The sequence below is a fragment of the Doryrhamphus excisus genome, chromosome 14 (genome assembly GCF_030265055.1).
Source record: "Doryrhamphus excisus isolate RoL2022-K1 chromosome 14, RoL_Dexc_1.0, whole genome shotgun sequence".
Lineage (NCBI taxonomy): Eukaryota > Metazoa > Chordata > Actinopteri > Syngnathiformes > Syngnathidae > Doryrhamphus > Doryrhamphus excisus.
This window is the reverse complement of record NC_080479.1, coordinates 16,696,262-16,715,482: the sequence shown is the minus strand read 5'-3', so window position 1 is coordinate 16,715,482 and position 19,221 is coordinate 16,696,262. Positions and strand designations below refer to the sequence as shown.

The 19,221-nt window shown below is 34.9% G+C and overlaps 1 protein-coding gene across 3 annotated transcripts in view; it reads right to left on the bottom strand.

The window, feature by feature from the left end:
• LOC131102318 (sodium bicarbonate cotransporter 3-like) overlaps positions 1 to 19,221 on the bottom strand; it is a 60,032-nt gene that overhangs the window by 8,487 nt on the left and 32,324 nt on the right. For 2 of the 3 annotated variants that reach the window (XM_058047886.1, XM_058047885.1), the window contains 15 exons: positions 16,531 to 16,646; positions 13,888 to 14,045; positions 13,573 to 13,660; positions 13,311 to 13,457; positions 11,678 to 11,784; positions 11,441 to 11,615; positions 9,493 to 9,626; positions 7,851 to 8,096; positions 6,299 to 6,404; positions 5,258 to 5,419; positions 3,603 to 3,716; positions 3,320 to 3,481; positions 2,996 to 3,247; positions 1,085 to 1,153; positions 846 to 1,019 (listed from right to left, as the gene is read on the bottom strand). In XM_058047886.1, the coding sequence (XP_057903869.1) occupies positions 846 to 1,019; positions 1,085 to 1,153; positions 2,996 to 3,247; positions 3,320 to 3,481; positions 3,603 to 3,716; positions 5,258 to 5,419; positions 6,299 to 6,404; positions 7,851 to 8,096; positions 9,493 to 9,626; positions 11,441 to 11,615; positions 11,678 to 11,784; positions 13,311 to 13,457; positions 13,573 to 13,660; positions 13,888 to 14,045; positions 16,531 to 16,646 (2,210 nt within the window). The remainder of the gene's footprint in view (positions 1 to 845; positions 1,020 to 1,084; positions 1,154 to 2,995; positions 3,248 to 3,319; positions 3,482 to 3,602; positions 3,717 to 5,257; positions 5,420 to 6,298; positions 6,405 to 7,850; positions 8,097 to 9,492; positions 9,627 to 11,440; positions 11,616 to 11,677; positions 11,785 to 13,310; positions 13,458 to 13,572; positions 13,661 to 13,887; positions 14,046 to 16,530; positions 16,647 to 19,221) is intronic. The other variant, XM_058047884.1, reaches the window with a different exon arrangement.

Below are 19,221 nucleotides of genomic sequence, written 5' to 3'. Positions count from 1 at the left end.
AATTTGACCAGTGTAAAGTAGTCCCTCATTTATCACTGTTAATCGTGAACTGTAAATTTTGTGTTATTCTTTACTTATAAATGGAATATTTTCCACACTTATAGCTATACAACCTTCTAAATACAATTTTTAACATTATTAGAGCCCTCTGGATATGATACAGCAACCCTATAGTCACCAGACATAAGATATAAATGACATAAATACGACCACATTGGTCTTGTGTGCTAGGAGAGCTGAGCTGAGTAACATGCGCCCGTGTTAGGAATTTTTGTGCTTTCATGGGGGCATATAAAATTTTAAATTAAATCTAATTAATGTAATTTAATGTAATTTAATTTTTAATTTTATTTTTAATTTTAAAATTTAATTTTAAAATTTATTTTTTTAATTTAATATTTAAATTACATTAAATTACATTAAATTAAAATTTAAATTAATTACAATAAATTACATTAAATTAAAATTTAAATTGATTATAATAAATTACATTAAATAAAAATTTAATTTAAATTAAATAAAAATGAAAAAAAATAAAAAAATAAATAAAAAATGTAAATATGCCCCTTATTAATTTATTTATTTAAATTAATTTTAATATTAAAATATTTAAAATTTTTCAATTTTGAAAATTTCAATAAAAGCTTGCCACTCTCCCGAACATGACATCTAGTGACCAACGCAGAGTACTACATATCATCACATCTTTGAAAGAGTCTTCGAATGCCTTATACTGTATTTATATTTCAGTTCATTTAACCATTGTTATGCTTCAATATGCAAAATCCGTGACGGAGTGAAACTGATTTTGAACGTATTTGTTGAGTAAATCGTGACTCCACTACCATCATGGGGAAGACGACCGCTGCAGCGGAGGCCTTGATGACCCAGAGAAGCACCAGACAGGTGAGCTGAACCAGGGTGAAGATATGGACTTTCCACAGAGGGACGTAGCGCAGGTAAATAAGATCGGGCTGGTGCTTGGCAGGCATGCCAAACAGTTTGATTCTGTCAAAGAACTGCACAGGACATGGAAACATTATTTGAATGTTTTTTTTTTGTTTTTTTTTGCATAAGCGCTTACCTGGATGCCTTTGAGAGAGGAGACGCCCATGTAGAGGAAGACCCCATACAGCACCGGCATCGGAATGAACTAAAACAAGCAAAAATTCAGTGCAAAATCAGTGCAACAAATCAAATCAAATCAAATCAAAAATAAAAAAAATAGGACTAAAAAGATAAAAACAAAACACTAAAGTTAAAAGCTGAAGACTAAGAGCATAAAAATAGGACTAAAAAGATAAAAACAAAACACTAAAGTTAAAAGCTGAAGACTAAGAGCAAAAAAATAGGACTAAAAAGATAAAAACACAACACTGGAGTTAAAAGCTGAAGACTAAGAGCAAACAAATAGGACTAAAAAGATAAAAACAAAACACTGGAGTTAAAAGCTGAAGACTAAGAGCAAACAAATAGGACTAAAAAGATTAAAACAAAACACTGGAGTTAAAAGCTGAAGACTAAGAGCATAAAATAGGACTAAAAAGATAAAAACAAAACACTAAAGTTAAAAGCTGAAGACTAAGAGCATAAAATAGGACTAAAAAGATAAAAACAAAACACTGGATAAAAGCTGAAGACTAAGAGCATAAAATAGGACTAAAAAGATAAAAACATAACACGGAGTTAAAAGCTGAAGACCAAGAGCAAAAAAATAGGACTAAAAAGATAAAAACAAAACACTGGAGTTAAAAGCTGAAGACTAAGAGCAAAAAAATAGGACTAAAAAGATAAAAACAAAACACTGGAGTTAAAAGCTGAAGACTAAGAGCAAACAAATAGGACTAAAAAGATTAAAACAAAACACTGGAGTTAAAAGCTGAAGACTAAGAGCATAAAATAGGACTAAAAAGATAAAAACAAAACACTAAAGTTAAAAGCTGAAGACTAAGAGCATAAAATAGGACTAAAAAGATAAAAACAAAACACTGGATAAAAGCTGAAGACTAAGAGCATAAAATAGGACTAAAAAGATAAAAACATAACACGGAGTTAAAAGCTGAAGACCAAGAGCAAAAAAATAGGACTAAAAAGATAAAAACAAAACACTAAAGTTAAAAGCTGAAGACTAAGAGCAAAAAAATAGGACTAAAAAGATTAAAACAAAACACTGGAGTTAAAAGCTGAAGACTAAGAGCATAAAATAGGACTAAAAAGATAAAAACAAAACACTAAAGTTAAAAGCTGAAGACTAAGAGCATAAAATAGGACTAAAAAGATAAAAACAAAACACTGGAGTTAAAAGCTGAAGACTAAGAGCATAAAATAGGACTAAAAAGATAAAAACATAACACGGAGTTAAAAGCTGAAGACCAAGAGCAAAAAAATAAGACTAAAAAGACAAAAACATAACACTGGAGTTAAAAGCTGAAGACTAAGAGCAAACAAATAGGACTAAAAAGATAAAAACACAACACTGGAGTTAAAAGCTGAAGACTAAGAGCAAAAAAATAGGACTAAGAAGATAAAAAAAAACACTGGAGTTAAAAGCTGAAGACTAAGAGCATAAAATAGGACTAAAAAGATAAAAACAAAACACTAAAGTTAAAAGCTGAAGACTAAGAGCATAAACTAGGACTAAAAAGATAAAAACAAAACACTGGAGTTAAAAGCTGAAGACCAAGAGCAAAAAAATAGGACTAAAAAGACAAAAACAAAACACTGGAGTTAAAAGCTGAAGACTAAGAGCATAAAATAGGACTAAAAAGATAAAAACAAAACACTGGAGTTAAAAGCTGAAGACTAAGAGCATAAAATAGGACTAAAAAGATAAAAACAAAACACTGGAGTTAAAAGCTGAAGACAAAGAGCAAACAAATAGGACTAAAAAGATAAAAACACAACACTGGAGTTAAAAGCTGAAGACTAAGAGCAAAAAAATATTTGGCAAACAGGCAAATAAATCCACGGTAGGACGGGTCCTTTTCCAACTCACCTTGAGCGCCGATGTCATGAAAACGGAACAACCCATAAGGACAAAGATCATGAAGCCAGTGACCCGTTGTTCCCGGATACCGAGAAACTTGGGCTGCTCCCCGGGAGCGGAGCACCCGGATTCCACCTTCAGGCTGTTGACGTGTGAAATGGAGAGGACGGTAGCGGCCACGAACCACGGCAGGCCCATAATAGAACACACGCCCAGCATGATTGCTACGATCAGCAAGTCCAGGTGATAGCCACAGCCTTTCTGAAAGTTAGCGAGATAAATGTGTAAATACGTTAAGTATGATAATTTCCGAAAAATATACCGTCGACAAACCTTCAGCTTGTGCTCTTTGCGGTTGATAATGACGGCAGTGATTTGTTGATCCATAAAGATGAGGATGGTGCACAGCAGGGCAGGAAGTGCTGCAATCAACATTGTCCACCAGGGGTTTCCTCCCAAGGGGTCCATCAGCCAACCTCTGTTCTTAGAAGTAGGCTTCACGGGAAAGAAGAAGTAGTGTGCTGAATTTGGTTTAGACAGCCTGGAAACTAGCTTACTTGGAAAGTAGGGTTTTGATTTTGGGAAGGCGTAGGTTCTAAATGGGAAGGACGCCTACCTCAAATCGATCGGGGACGTTCAGCTTAGGGGACGGGATCCCCATTAGGTAGTCCACCAACACCATGATCATGATGGTTATGAAGACAGCAAAGTCACTGATGGTGGAACGCACCTAGGACAAACACATGAAACAGGTTCTATGAAGACCATGTGTGGTTTCAGACCTGTTTTTTTTTTTATTGCCTTTTTTTATTACGAATAAAAATGTAAAAATTAGCAGTAATTAAAAAAAAATGAAGTGAAAATAGTTTGCAATTTTATTACAACAATGTAGTAATATGATAAAAAAAAAAATATTTAAAATTTATTTTTAGTCATTTTTTTGAAGATTTTTCTGCCCGAAATTTTGTAATGATACAAAAATAAATGTGGGAATAAAGTAAAAATTCTGAAAAAAATTTTTTTTAGGAAGAAGGCTGAAATAGTAATACAACACCAAAAAAAAAAATAGCTTACAACTTAGAACTTGGAAGAATAATCTTAATAGAAATAATAGAAAAAAATATACATAAATATATACACAACAGTGGTTAGCGCATAAGCTAGGACACCTGAGTTCGATTCCACCCTCGGCCATTTCTGTGTGGAGTTTGCAGTAATTTTAGGAAATTGAGGAAAAATGCATTTATTTTTAGTAATTTTTTGGAAAAATTTTCTGCCAAAAAATTGTAATAGTACAAAAATAAATATTATGGGAATAAAATAAAAATTCTGAAAAAAAATTTTTTGGGAAGAAACTTGGGAAGAAGGCTGAAATAGTAATAAAAAAAAAAAAAAAGAATTGTACAAGAATAAAGTCAATAGGACAACAAAAGTTGTATTTTAGCTTACAACTTAGAACTTGGAGGAATAAACTTTATATTAATAATATTGCATAAAGTGGAAATAAAAATAGAAAAAACATACATAAATATATACATAACATGGCTGCACGACAGCCGAGTGGTTAGCGCATAAGCTAGGAGACCCAAGTTCAATTCCTCCCTCGGCCATTTCTGTGTGGATTTTGCATGCGTGGGTTTTCTCCGTTTCCTCCCACATTCATTTTTCCACCCGCATTTATTTTTAGTCCTTTAAAAAAAAAAAAAAAATTCTGCCAAAAAATTTGTAATGGTACAAAAATAAATATTATGGGAATAAAGTAAAAATTCTGAAAAAAAAATTAGGAAGAAACTTAGGAAGAAGGCTGAAATAGTAATACAACAGCAAAAAAGTACAAAAAAAAAAAACAAAAAGTGGAATTTTACAAGAATAAAGTCAATAGGACAACAAAAGTTACTGACAACTTAGAACTTGGAGGAATAAACTTAAAAATAACTGGTAATATTGCATGAAGAGGAAATGTAAATATATAATATATTTACATAACATGGCTTCGTTAGCGCACAAGCTAGGAGACCCGAGTTCAATTCCACCCTCGGCCATTTCTGTGTGGGGTTTGCATGCGTGTGTTTTCATCCCAAAAACATGCTAGGTTAATTGGGGACTCCAAATTGTCCATAGGTATGAATGTGAGTGTGAATGGTTGTTTGTCTATATGTGCCCTGTGATTGGCTGGCCACCGGTCTCTGCTATCATGTGATCATCCATTCACAGCCATAGAAACAATGTGATTTTACACTAGAAAGCATCACAGTGGAAGTCGACCCAAACCTTGGTGGGGAAATATCTCTCCGTTTTGAACTGCTTGAGAAAAGAGGACAAGAAGAAGGTGGTGAAGAAGAGGATGATGGACCAGAAGAGGACATCCGGGATGTAGGGCCCGTGGTCACTGCAGGCTATGCCCACAAAATCCCCATGCAGCATTTTACACATCTGGAGGAAAGGAAACACAACGTGGAATGTCAATCTGTAACATGACGACTGCGTATCATTATTATTATTAATTATTATTACTACATTTGTTACAGTATATTATTGTATGTGTGATTTTGTGTGTATATGGTGGAAGAAATAATCAAAAGAAATAAAATATAATAATAATAATAATATTAGTAATAAAAATGTATTAACACAATCGCATTTATCACAATGTTATCTTTTTTAATTTAAAATAAATTATAATTTAATAATTAAAGTTTCCTTTAATGTATTCAAATGATACTCTTTTAATAATATTTTTTAAATAATAATATTTCTTTAATATTTTTAATAATAATATTTTTTGGACGTACATGTGCGTTTTAGTTGCAGTATATTATTGTATGTGTGATTTTGTGTGTATATGGGGAAGAAATAATCAAAAGAAATAATAAAATATAATAATTATTATTTTATTAAAACAATTGCAATCATCACAATTATGTTATCTTTTTTAATTTAAAATAAATTATAATTTAATAATTAAAGAGTCCTTTAATGTATTCAAATGATACTTTTTGAAGAATATTTTTAATAATAATATTTTAAAAATATTTTTAATAATATTTTGGACGTACATGTGCGTTTTAGTTACAGTATATTATTGTATGTGTGATTGTGTGTGTATATGGGGAAGAAATAATACAATATAATAATAATAATTTTATTAAAACAATTGCAATTATCACAATTGTGTAATTTTTAAAAAATGTAAAATAAATTATAATTTAATAATTAAAGATTCCTTTAATGTATTCAAATGATACTTTTTGAATAATATTTTTTTTCAAAAAAATTTTACAGACACTGGAGGTCACCGTGAGGCAGTCTCACCGAGACATTGAGGCTGCTCCAAGGGATGGAATCAGGGCTGTACCCCGTCTGGTTCCACGTCTGCAAGAGCTGAGATGAGGCATTAACCGGCTGAGCGCACTGACACCTGGGAGGCGGGAGAAGAAACACAAAAATAATAATTCATAAATCATCATTAATTTGATACTTCATTCGCTGCTGGGTTGAAAGCGGAACTGATATTAGCAAATCAAATCAAATCAAATCAACTTTATTTGTAGAGCACTTTTTCCTGCAAAGACATGCAACACAAAGTGCTTTACAGAATTAAAAACAATTACCACAATTAAAGGAAACGCCACCTTTGGGGCCGTCCACACTGGGAGGAGCACCCCCTGATGGGGGACTGGGCTCCTCCCAGTGTGGACGGCCCCAAAGGTGGCGTTTCCTTGATCCTAAGTGCCATGGGCACGGGACACCCGGGGCACCCGGGGCACCCGGGGCACCCGGGGCACCCGGGGCACCCGGGACACCCGGGACACCCGGGACACCCGGGACACCCGGGACACCCGGGACACCCGGGACACCCGGGTGCTGGTCGCCTGATGGGGGACTGGGCTCCTCCCAGTGTGGACGGCCCCAAAGGTGGCGTTTCCTTGATCCTAAGTGCCATGGGCACCCGGGGCACCCGGGGCACCCGGGGCACCCGGGACACCCGGGGCACCCGGGACACCCGGGACACCCGGGACACCCGGGACACCCGGGGCACCCGGGACACCCGGGGCACCCGGGACACCCGGGACACCCGGGGCACCCGGGACACCCGGGACACCCGGGTGCTGGTCGCCTGATGGGGGACTGGGCTCCTCCCAGTGTGCACGGCCCCAAAGGTGGCGTTTCCTTGATCCTCGGTGCCATGGGGGCACCCCCACCCCCCCACCCCTGACTCCAACAGACGGGCGGACCCCCACATTAAAGAGAGGAACCCCCAGCCGGCCGGGTCGAAGGGACGCAAGGATGGCACCCCCCTCAGCAGACCCGACACAGCCCCCAGTGTGGAGGACCACCCCCCCTGAGGAAACACTGGAGTTAAAAGCTAAAGACTAAGAGCTTAAAATAGGACTAAAAAGATAAAAACGTAAGAAAAGTTTACGTTTTTAAAAAAATATCAACAGTCTCCGCAGTTCTGAGGCTCTCCGGCAGGCTGTTCCACAGGTCGGGTGGCTAAATGCTGCCTCACCGTGGGTTTTTGTTCTTGGTTTTGGTCTTGTTAAAAGTCCAGTACCGGAGGACCGCAGAGGGTCCACGGGGGTTGGTAATGGTAAAAGCACATCAGATAAATAAGAAGGTGCAAGGCTGTTAAGATGTTTAAAAACCAGTAAAAGAATCTTAAAAATCGATCCTGAAGCGGACCAGGGAGTCAATGTAAGCAAGTATTTCACTCACAAGCACAGGCTCTCGGAACTTCCCGGGATCATGGAAAAATAAATTTTCCAAGTATTGTACAAACATACAAAGTGTGTATACAGTTGCAACCCAGCAATAGCGGAAAAAACCAAAACACAACATCAGGCTTCATCACTTCATGACTTACAGATACGACGTGAGGTTGTCCAGGCTGTTGTGACTGTTGACGGGGTAATGTTCTCCGAGGTGGAAAAGCTTCTCCAGAGCCTCATAGATGAAAATGATGCAGATAAGCGCCGCGAATGCTTCCTCGGTGAAGCGAGTGATGTAGCACACCAGGGAGCTTGCATCTGTGGCGACCAGGACAATACATAGGAAGGCTGTCCACAAACCAATGCTAGTTCGTAACGACAGGTAGGAGAGACCATAGTCGCTGGTGTGAAAGAAGGAGGAGGGGGGGGGGCATAAAGAAGAATAGATATAGATATACATGTAGAGTATATATACAATAACAATAACTCAATAAGGGAGTACTATATCAGTGATTCTCAACTTTGGGGTAGCGGTTCTTTTTTTTTTTTATTTAAAAAAAATAATAATAATTTTTTTTAAATTTTTGTTAACTCAATGCTGCCCACTCCTGGTCTAAATGAAGAATTTTCAAGCAAAAAAAATTGGCTACATGAACTAAAATACACATCAGAAAATGCATTCAAAATGACATATGTAGTGGTGCTTTGGTTAAAGTCATTAATCCCTTCCAGAAGGTCCGACTCAAACCAGAACAGACTCTTAACCAAAGCATCTGTTCCAATCTGCTCCAGACAACGCAAAACACATTATATAGACAATGATTATAGTTTTGCATGCCGTCACCTAGGAGACCCGGGTTCAATTCCACCCTCTGCCATCTCTGTGTGGAGTTAGCATGTTAGCTCCGCGGGCATACGTGGGATTTCTCCGGGTACTCCAGTTTCCTCCCACATTCCAAAAACATGTTTATGTCTATTAGTTTATTTAGCCATGTTTATGCTTGCAAAAAAACCAAACAAACGCTAAACTCATCACACAGTAACTTAACACTCCAAAAGGTGTACCTACAAATATACAAAGAAGTACCAATATGAGTTTTGAAGTTTCCCATTCTGCATTGTGTCTGAGCAAAGCAGTTCATTGGAGGACATGCGGAATAGAAAGTGGTTAGCGTGCAGGCCACACAGCTAGGATACCCGAGTTCGATTCCACACTCGGCTATCGCTGTGTGGAGTTAGCATTTTCTCCCTGTGCATGCGTGGTTTTTTTTTCCGGGTACTCCGGTTTCCTCCCACATTCCAAAAACATGCTAGGTTAATTAGCGACTCCAAATTGTCCATAGGTATGAATGTGAGTGTGAATGGTTGTTTGTCTATATGTGCCCTGTGATTGGCTGGCCACCAGTCCAGGGTGTACCCCGCCTATTGCCCGAAGACAACTGGGATAGAAAATGTAAGGATAGATGGGAATTAAATTAGAAAATTTCTGACTTGACACTAACGTGCATGCTAAATTGTACCCGCAAGTCATGCTGGGTATGCATGCAGTAGTTCCTCCCTTCCTCACACTCAAAAATGTCCATTGTACTTGTTTTGTGCATTTTCACTTCCTGGTTCCATTATTTAAATGGAAGAAATGTAGGCCGAGTTCTTATAAAGTTGCATCATCACCCAGCAAAAAAAAAAAAAAGTGGAAAAAAAATTAATCCGTTTGAGAAATGTGACTTTAAGAGATGATGGTGGGTTGAGAACCACTGTTGTTTGCTAGTAAAGCCAGTTCATATTTTTCCAACTTACGTGCAGAACTTAAAGAGGATCTTCTCAAAGACTAACACGGGCCCCGTGCTGCCAAGAATGGTAAGGGGCTGGCCGGCAAAGAGGGAGTACGCCACCCCGGTTAGGGACGCCCCAAACAGAGATTCAATGGCGCTCTGTAGAAAAAAAGAGAACCAGATATGAATAGATTGTCATACTTTTGCAATATACAGTTTACTGAGAACGTACACAGACTGTCGGCATTAAACACAACCCAGACTTGAGAACAAAAACAGACACATGCAAAGAGAAAAGGAATGACTAAGAGATTTGTAACATGAGGGACTGTTACACCCGCAAACGTAATTACATTTGCAGAAAAACACTAAACTCATCACACAGTAACTTAACACTTCAAAGGTGTACCTAAAAATATACAAAGAAGTACCAATATGAGTTTTGAAGTTTCCCATTCTGCATTGTGTCTGAGCAAAGCAGTTCATTGGAGGACACGCGGCATAGAAAGTGGTTAGTGCACAGGCCACACAGCTAGGAGACCAGGGTTCAATTCCACCCACAAATGTAATATGAGACAAAATAAGGATCTTTGTGGTTGTTCTTCTTTTAATGAGGGAGAAGGTGTAGATGTCATTTTGAGGATTTTAACAAGATAATTATTTTTTTTTTGTGGAAAAAATATTATTCAAAGAGTATCATTTGAATACATTAAATGAATCTTTAATTATTAAATTATAAATTATTCTAAATTTAAAAAAACAATTGTGATAATTGCAATTGTTTTAATAAAATTATTATTACTATTATTATTTATTATATTTTATTATTTCTTTTGATTATTTCTTCCCCATAAACACACAAAATCACACATACAATAATATACCATGTATGTCCAAAAATATTATTATTAAAAATATTAAATAAATATTATTATATTAAAAATATTATACAAAGAGTATCATTTGAATACATTAAATAAATCTTTAATTATTAAATTTTAAATTAAAATAGATAACATAACTGTGATAATTGAAATTGTTTTAATATGATTTTATTATTATTATAATATTTTATTATTTCTTTTGATTATTTCTTCCCCATATACACACAAAATCACACATACAATAATATACTGTAACTAAAACGCACATGTACAGTCACAAACAAAATGTAATAATTTCCTGTAAATGTAATAGTTATAATAATAAAAAAATAATAATAATATTATAATAATAATATAATTTTATTCAAACAATTGGAATTATCACAATTATATATATATTTTTTTTATTTAGGTTGCTTTAATGTATTCAAATGATACTCTTTGAATAATATTTTTTCCACAAAAAAAAAAAGAATTATCTTGTTAAAATCCTCAAAATGACATCTACACCTTCTCCATCATTAAAAGAAGAAAGAACAAACAACAACAACAACCACAAAGATCATTATTTTGTCTCATATTACATTTGTGGGTGGAATTGAACTCGGGTCTCCTAGCTGTGTGGCCTGCACACTAACCACTTTCTATGCCGCATGTCCTCCAATGAACTGCTTTGCTCAGACACAATGCAGAATGGGAAACTTCACAACTCATATTGGTACTTCTTTGTATATTTTTAGGTACACCTTTGGAGTGTTAAGTTGCTGTGTGATGAGTTTAGTGTTTTTTGCAAGCATAAAGGAAATTCAGTATTAAGTTTGCAGTAGGCAAATTTTATTACATTTGTGGGAAATGTATTACATTTGCGGGATTATTACATTCAAAGCTGCAGATTTGTATTACGTTTGCGGGTGTAACAGGAACTGAAAAAGCCTTAAGATGAACTCGATTGAAAATTAATTAAAAAGGTACCAGTGTGAATGGGGACAGACTCAATTCCCATGATCGGTATTCAACACATGACACTAATTGAATGTCATTATTAAAAATTCACAAGTACTGTTATTACATAATATCTATTCCACTCACTATATTGCCTTTGGTTGCCTCCCCAAGCAGCCCACCGAATGTAATGACAGGAGACATACAGGCACAATACAGGAAGAGGATGGACGCCAGACACTGGAGGCTAAAGGAGTCTCTGACGTCGCTCCAGTAAAACGGGGCCTTGCGTTTGATATCCAGTATCAGACCGCCGAATATCCTACAAAAAGGAGAGTAGTTGAAATCATTATTCTTAATATGACATGAATAAATTCTACTTGCCTTCCAGTTCTCTGAAGTTCTGGTCCCGCATTGTGGTCGTCTTCCTTTTCGAGTTCCCCTGCTGGAGACGGGGAGCCATTAGGATGGGATGGCCGTTTCCTTTTCAGCTGCAGGTCAGAACACATCAACAATGCCTTCAGTAATAGCAGACACCTCTCAGGTCGACTTCACACTAGGAAATCTATGTCATGTATTGGCATGCTTAAGGGGGAACAGGAAACCACGCTATGATAGAACCACACCAGTGGAAATAATTTTTGTAATATTATGAGGAAAAATTGTGTTACTTTTAGAAAATTAGGTTGCAGAAAAAGCTAGAATGTGAGGAGTATGAAGCAAAATTATTATGGAAATAACGTCATAATTACGAGAATAAAATCTACAAGTTGAAAGTTGTAAAATAAAAAAAAAACAGCTGTAATTTTATGAGAATAAAGTCAAAATATATATAAAAAAAAAAGTTGTATTGTAACCAAAAAAAAGGCATAATTTTCCAAGAATTAACTGGTAATATTATGTGGGGAAAAATAATGTAATTTTAGTAGAATGAAATATTAAAGATAAAATAATCTTTTGTGAAATATATAACTAAATAAACATTAGGTTGCAGAAAAAGCTAGAATGTGAGGAGTATGAAGCAAAAATATTATGGAAATAATGTCATAATTACAAGAACAAAATCTACAAGTTGAAAGTTGTCAAATAAAAAAAAAACAGCTGTAATTTTATGAGAATAAAGTCAAAATATAAAAAAAAAAGTTGTATTGTAACCAAAAAAAGGCATAATTTTCCAAGAATTAACCAGAATTAACTGGTAATATTATGTGGGGCAAAATAATGTAATTTTAGTAGAATTAAATATTAAAGATAAAATAATTTTTCATGAAATATATAACTAAATAAAAATTAGGTTGCAGAAAAAGCTACAATGTGAGGAGTATGAAGTAAAAATATTATGGAAATAACGTCATAACTACGCGAATAAAATCTACAAGTTGAAAGTTGTAAAAAAAAAAAACAGCTGTAATTTTATGAGAATAAAGTCAAAATATTAAAAAAAAGATAAAGATAAAAAAAAATTGTGAAATATATAATAAATACATAAATCTACGCCACCAAAAAAGGCATAATTTTCCAATAATTAACTGGTAATATTTTGTGGGGAAAAACAATGTAATTTTAGTAGAATGAAATATTAAAGATAAAATATTTTTTCGTCAAATATATAATAATAATAATACATTTTATTTGTATAGCGCTTTTCAAGATACTCAAAGACACTTTACAAAAGAATGAAGTTGAATAGAGCAAGTAAACAGAATAAAAGACACACCAAAATACAACATTCATTGGTTAGTACACAGTTAAAAAAGCGGGGCTATATAACTAAATAAATAAATATACGCCACCAAAAAAAGGCATAATTTTCCAATAATTAACTGGTAATATTATGTGGGGAAAAATAATGTAATTTATTAGAATGTAATATTAAAGATAAAATAATTTTTTGTGAAATATATAACTCAATAAATAAATATATGCCACTTTTTAGCATATGTTTATGTGTTGCTTTAAAAAAAAATGGCCCTCGCTGGAAAAAGTGTGGACCAACTTCAACTCGAGAAAAACTCACCTGGGATGGAACATTTTTGGGGGGCTCAATCCGGATGGTGGGGTCCCACTCTCCGGGCGGGAGGACCGTCACCTGATCAAGGAACTCATCGATTCCAGAGAGAAGGTCAGTTCGGTCTTTGGCCTTGTACGCCACGTCGTGGAAAATCTAAAAAGGACGCAGTAATAATAATACGCTCGTTTGTTTACATTATAAAGTAAACCAACCATCACTTAAGTCCAATTTGTATCAATTGTATGAATGAAAGCTTTGTGTATGGCACCTCATCTGTCATCAGAGTGGCCATGGATCTGCCAATCTCATGGTACTGAGGACCCTTTCCATGAGGACCCAAAAGCAGGAACAGAAACCTTTGGGAGAGAAACACATGCATTGTAAGAAAAAAATAACTCAAGTAATAACTAAAGAATAACTAAAGTTCATATTGGCTGCATTGCAGGCCACACAGCTAGGAGACCCGAGTTCGAATCTTATTTTCTAATATTGTGTCTACTATATTGAGCGACTATTATGGTGTTAATTCACATCTACAGGGCTCCAATAATAAAATTATGTTTTTATTATGCATTATTCCTACCTTGTGGGCACCGGAACCTCAGTAAGACCAGTGATGAGAACAGCAGGGGACAGGCGTACAAAAGCAATTATGGGTTTCTCTAAGAAATCCACCTCTCCCACCAGAACGTTGGACGCTTCGGCACCCGGGGGAATCTTTTTCATGAAATTCATGTCCACCTGAAAAGCAAGGAAAACAACAATAGTCAGGATTCATAATAATTTGACTAAAAACTGATGACTGTGAGGTTATGGGGATGTTAGGAGGAGAGTTAATATCTACAACCTTATAATCAGAAAAAGTTGGGACAGTAGGTTGAATTTTACATCATATACAATCGTGTATTGCTAGCTCGCGATTCGAACATTGCTCCCTTGCTGTATTGCGGTTTTAAATATGGACGTTAAAAGTATTTTTTTTGCATTTTCAAGCATAAAAATGTCAAATCCATATTCAGTATAAGTTGTTAGGTCAGGGTACATCGGTCAGTAATTTTTTATTGACAATTTTTTATATATTTTATAGACAAGCATTAGACTTGATAGCAGGAACAACAGGCTTTTATTGCAGGTCTATTATCGCACAAAATAACTAATACGAATCAGAACGTCTTCAATAATGATAAAAAGTGTCACAACTAGGAAAAAAAGAGGAAATCACGGAATCTAAAATTCTACTGCATACAGTTTTATAGGGGAGCTGATGTCAACCGCAGAAAGTTACACGTGTCTTTTGTATCTTGATTATATATTAATGATTATTAACGACGAGCTACAGTGGCGGTAAACAGAAAAATCACAGCTTTCTTTGATGTTTTGTAGTCAGTAATTTTTTATTTTTTATAGACAAGCATCAGACTTGATAGCAGGAACAACAGGCTTTTATTGCAGGTCTATTATCGCACTAAATAACTAATACGAATCAGAACATTTTCAATAATGATAAAAAGTGTTCTTAGAAGAACTATGCCACAACTAGGAAAATATTTCATTAGATTAAGAGGAAATCACGGAATCAACTATAACTACTGCATACATTTTTATAGGGGAGCTGAAGTCAACCGCAGAAAGTTACATGCCTCTTTTGTATCTTCTGAATGCAATGATTATAACGACGAGCTACAGTGGAGGTAAACAGAAAAATCACAGCTTTCTTTGATGTTTTGTAACCCAACTTTTTCCGATCACAGTTGTAGAGCAACACAACACCTACAGAGTACTGAGCAAAGATTGTCCAAAAACTGTGATGCGTTTCCTGTCATGGCGCTTAAACATCTTAAAAGTATTTTTTTGTATAAAAATAAGTCATTGGGTCAGGGTACATCGGTCAGTAGGTGTCAGTAATTTTTTATTGACATTTTTTTATTTTTTATAGACTATCATCAGACTTGATAGCAGGAACAACAGGCTTTTATTGCAGGTCTATTATCGCACTAAATAACTAATACGAATCAGAACATTTTCAATAATGATAAAAAGTGTTCTTAGAAGAACTATGCCACAACTAGGAAAATATTTCATTATATTAAGAGGAAATCAAGGAATCAACTATGACTACTGCATACATTTTTATAGGGGAGCTGATGTCAACCGCAGAAAGTTACATGCGTCTTTTGTATCTTCTGAATGCAATGATTATAACGACGAGCTACAGCGGCGGTAAACAGAAAAATCACAGCTTTCTTTGATGTTTTGTGACCCAACTTTTTCCGATCACAATTGTAGAGCAACACAACACCTACAGAGTACTGAGCAAAGATTGTCCAAAAGCTGTGAGGCATTTCCTGTCACGGCGCTTAAACATCTTAAAAGTATTTTCAAGCATAAAAATGTCAAATCCAAATTCAGTATTAGTCGTTGGGTCGAGGTACATTGGTCAGTAATTTTTTGTTGACAATTTTTTATATTTTATAGACAAGCATCAGACTTGATAGCAGGAACAACAGGCTTTTATTGCAGGTCTATTATCGCACAAAATAACTAATACGAATCAGAACGTCTTCAATAATGATAAAAGTGTCACAACTACGAAAATATTCCATTTATTAAGAGGAAATCACAGAATTAACTATGACTACTGCATATAGTTTTATAGGGGAGCTGATGTCAACCGCAGAAAGTTATATGCGTCTTTTGTATCTTTTGAATGCAATGATATGACGAGCTACAAACAGAAAAATCACAGCTTTCTTTTAATGTTTTGTAACCCAACTTTTTCCGACACAGTTGTAGAGCAACACAACACCTACAGAGTACTGAGCAAAGATTGTCCAAAAGCTGTGATGCGTTTCCTGTCACGGCGCTTAAACATCTCCTGTGTGCAAATGCCAAACAGATCCAAGCGTGTGGCTTCATCCCTCTTTTTTTGTACACGGTGACTCACATAAACAGTACACCTTATTTTTGGCAGACATAATGGGTGGTTTTATAAACCACTAATGGCAGCTTGTATGCAGGCTCGCCAGCTTTGTGGAGGAGGGATGGCGAGATGGAGAACATCTCCGAGACTTTTTTTACTTGGCCGTAGTAACGACTGCGTGATTGATGGTGGATTTTGACGTTCAGTCTTACTGAAGGAATTGTCAAACAGACAATGTCGTCACGGGGGCCCACCACCACCCACCATGATAGACCGTGTCTGTGCTCAGCACTGTGGTTAGGTTACCTTGCTGAAGTCCACACTGCTGCTTTCTCTACTGACCCCTACTTTGGAAGGCCGCCTCTCCACTCCTTTATCGCCGTCCAGGTAGTTTGGGACCGAGTTCGGATGCACCAGTGGTCCTGGTGGAGAAGAAAGACGGACATAAACAGGGAATCGAACTTAAGGCCTTTTGAGTATAGGTATTTGTAAATGTAAACACTTTGCTTATTATTCATTTCATCCATCCATCTTCTACCGCTTGGGTCACGAGGGGGGGTAGCAGGCTAAGTAAGGAAGCCCAGACAAGGAAGCCAATCCCCGGGCTACTTCACCCAGCTCATCCCGGTGGATCTCAAGGAGTTCCCAGGCCCGGTTGAAAGACTCTCCAAGTCTCTCCAACGTGTCAACCTGGGTCTTCCTCCAAGACTCCAACCGGTTAGATGTGCCCTGAACACCTCATGTGGCTCCTCTCTACTTGAAGGAGCAACGGTTCGACTCCCGGATGACAGTGCTTCTCAACTTCTATCACTGAAGGGAGAGAGCAGCCATCCTGAGGAGAAAACTAATTTTGTCCGCTTGTCCTCGCAATCTTATTCTTTTGGTCACTAATACATAATAAACAATTATAATTACTTTCAGAATAATTAATAATAATACCCCTAATTACAACTCATAATGATACATTATCATTATACCATGATTTGTGTAGATAACCCCCCCCCATTGGAAATAAGACAAATACAGTGCTAATTTGGTTTTGTCTCATAAATCGTTTGCACAAAAATACTTGCAAAAAATATATTTTATAATTAGATATATTCTAATAATATGTTATCATATTATATTAATATAATAATATTATAAGTGTAATAATAATAATAATAATATTAATATCATTTAATATACAAATAATATTATATATATTTTATAATAGAATAATTGTAGTTTTACATGGAAAAAAATATGAAATTACTACTCATAATGATACATTATTATTATTATAATACCATGATTTGTGTAAATAACCCACGCGCCATTGGGAATAACAGAAACACAAATACAGTGCTAACTAGGTTTTTGTCTCATAAATCGTTTGCACAAAAATACTTGCAAAAAATATATTTTATAATTAGATATAATATTTATATTTTTTAATATTATATTAATATAATAATATCAATATGCATAATATATTAATAATATTAATAAAAATAATATTATATATTATATACATTATAATTATATTTATATAATCTGAAATTATAATCTAAAATTATATTTATAATTATAATACAATTAATTTTATATAGAATTATTTACTATAATATATTATATTTATATAATCTCTGTTCTATATATTCTCTGTATTATATAATTACTATAATTAGTTTACATTATAGTTTTACATAAAAAAAATGAAATAGTTAGAAATTAGAAAAAAGTTGGAGCTCATTATTGATGCAGACTTGTCATACATCAAATTCAAATTCAATCAAACTTTATCAAAGTGCTGGTACTCCCAACTTGAATGATCATCCCAACGGAATGATACAGAAAAGGGCAAAGAGACTCGTTTGTTGCTAGCAATATTGTACAAAACACTAAGCTAAAATTTGACAAAAAACTAAATCATACAAAAAACAATAACAATCAAGCCTGTACGCAATGCTAAGGTAGTTAACCACTGTCATATTAACATAGGCTCCAGCATACCCAGCAACACTAGTGAGGACAAGCGGTATAGAAAACGGATGCATGGAATTCTCCTTTAACTTGAATCCCAAATGAAGGGCATTTTGTTAGCATTTTGTTAACTGCCGCAAAAAGGTTAAGGATGAACAAAAGTTCTGAGAATGACAGAAATATAAATTAAAAGGTCTGCTGCCTCTGTTTTTGTGAAAATGGTCATGAAAAAAAAAATTTCCACTGCATTTCAGCCCTGCCACAAAAAGGACCACCATGTTAGTGATTCTCTGGTTAACGTGGGTGAAAGTGCTGACAGGCAATTAAAATTGCAAATAAAATAAAAAGTTAAAATTAAAATTAAAATTACAAATAAAATTAAAAATTAAAAATTAAAATTAAAATTAAAATTAAAATTAAAATTAAAATTAAAATTAAAATTAAAATTAAAATTAAAATTAAAATTACAAATAAAAATTACAAATAAAATTAAAAAATGAAATTGAAAAATAAAAATGAAAAATAAAAAATGAAAAATGAAAAATAAAAAATAAAAAAAATAAAAAATAAGGAAAGCAGGAAGTGAACAAATGTAACAGTTACTGATTGTAAAAGTATCAGATGGAGGGCTATTATTTAAAAAGCTTTGCTTCTTCCGACTCCTTTTGGACATGTGGAACTGTGAACTGATTATGTGATCACTCAATAATCTGACACATATTCAAATGAAATAAAACCATAACCATAACCATAAAAACACAGAAGCAGCAAACGTTGTGAAAACCAATACTTGTGTCATTCTCAAAACCTTTGACCAAGACACGTACACGGCCATGATACCAAATGTGTGAGTTTTTTTTGGCACACTCCAATAAGTGTAATTTTCCCAAATGTAAGACACATAGCAATAACTACAGCCTCGTTGACATTGCATAAAATAATTGCATTGTATTAGAAAAGACATTTTGATTATTGGAACACTCTAAACTATGCTTTTGTGATATGAGATAGCAGACACAGGAAACGCTAGAA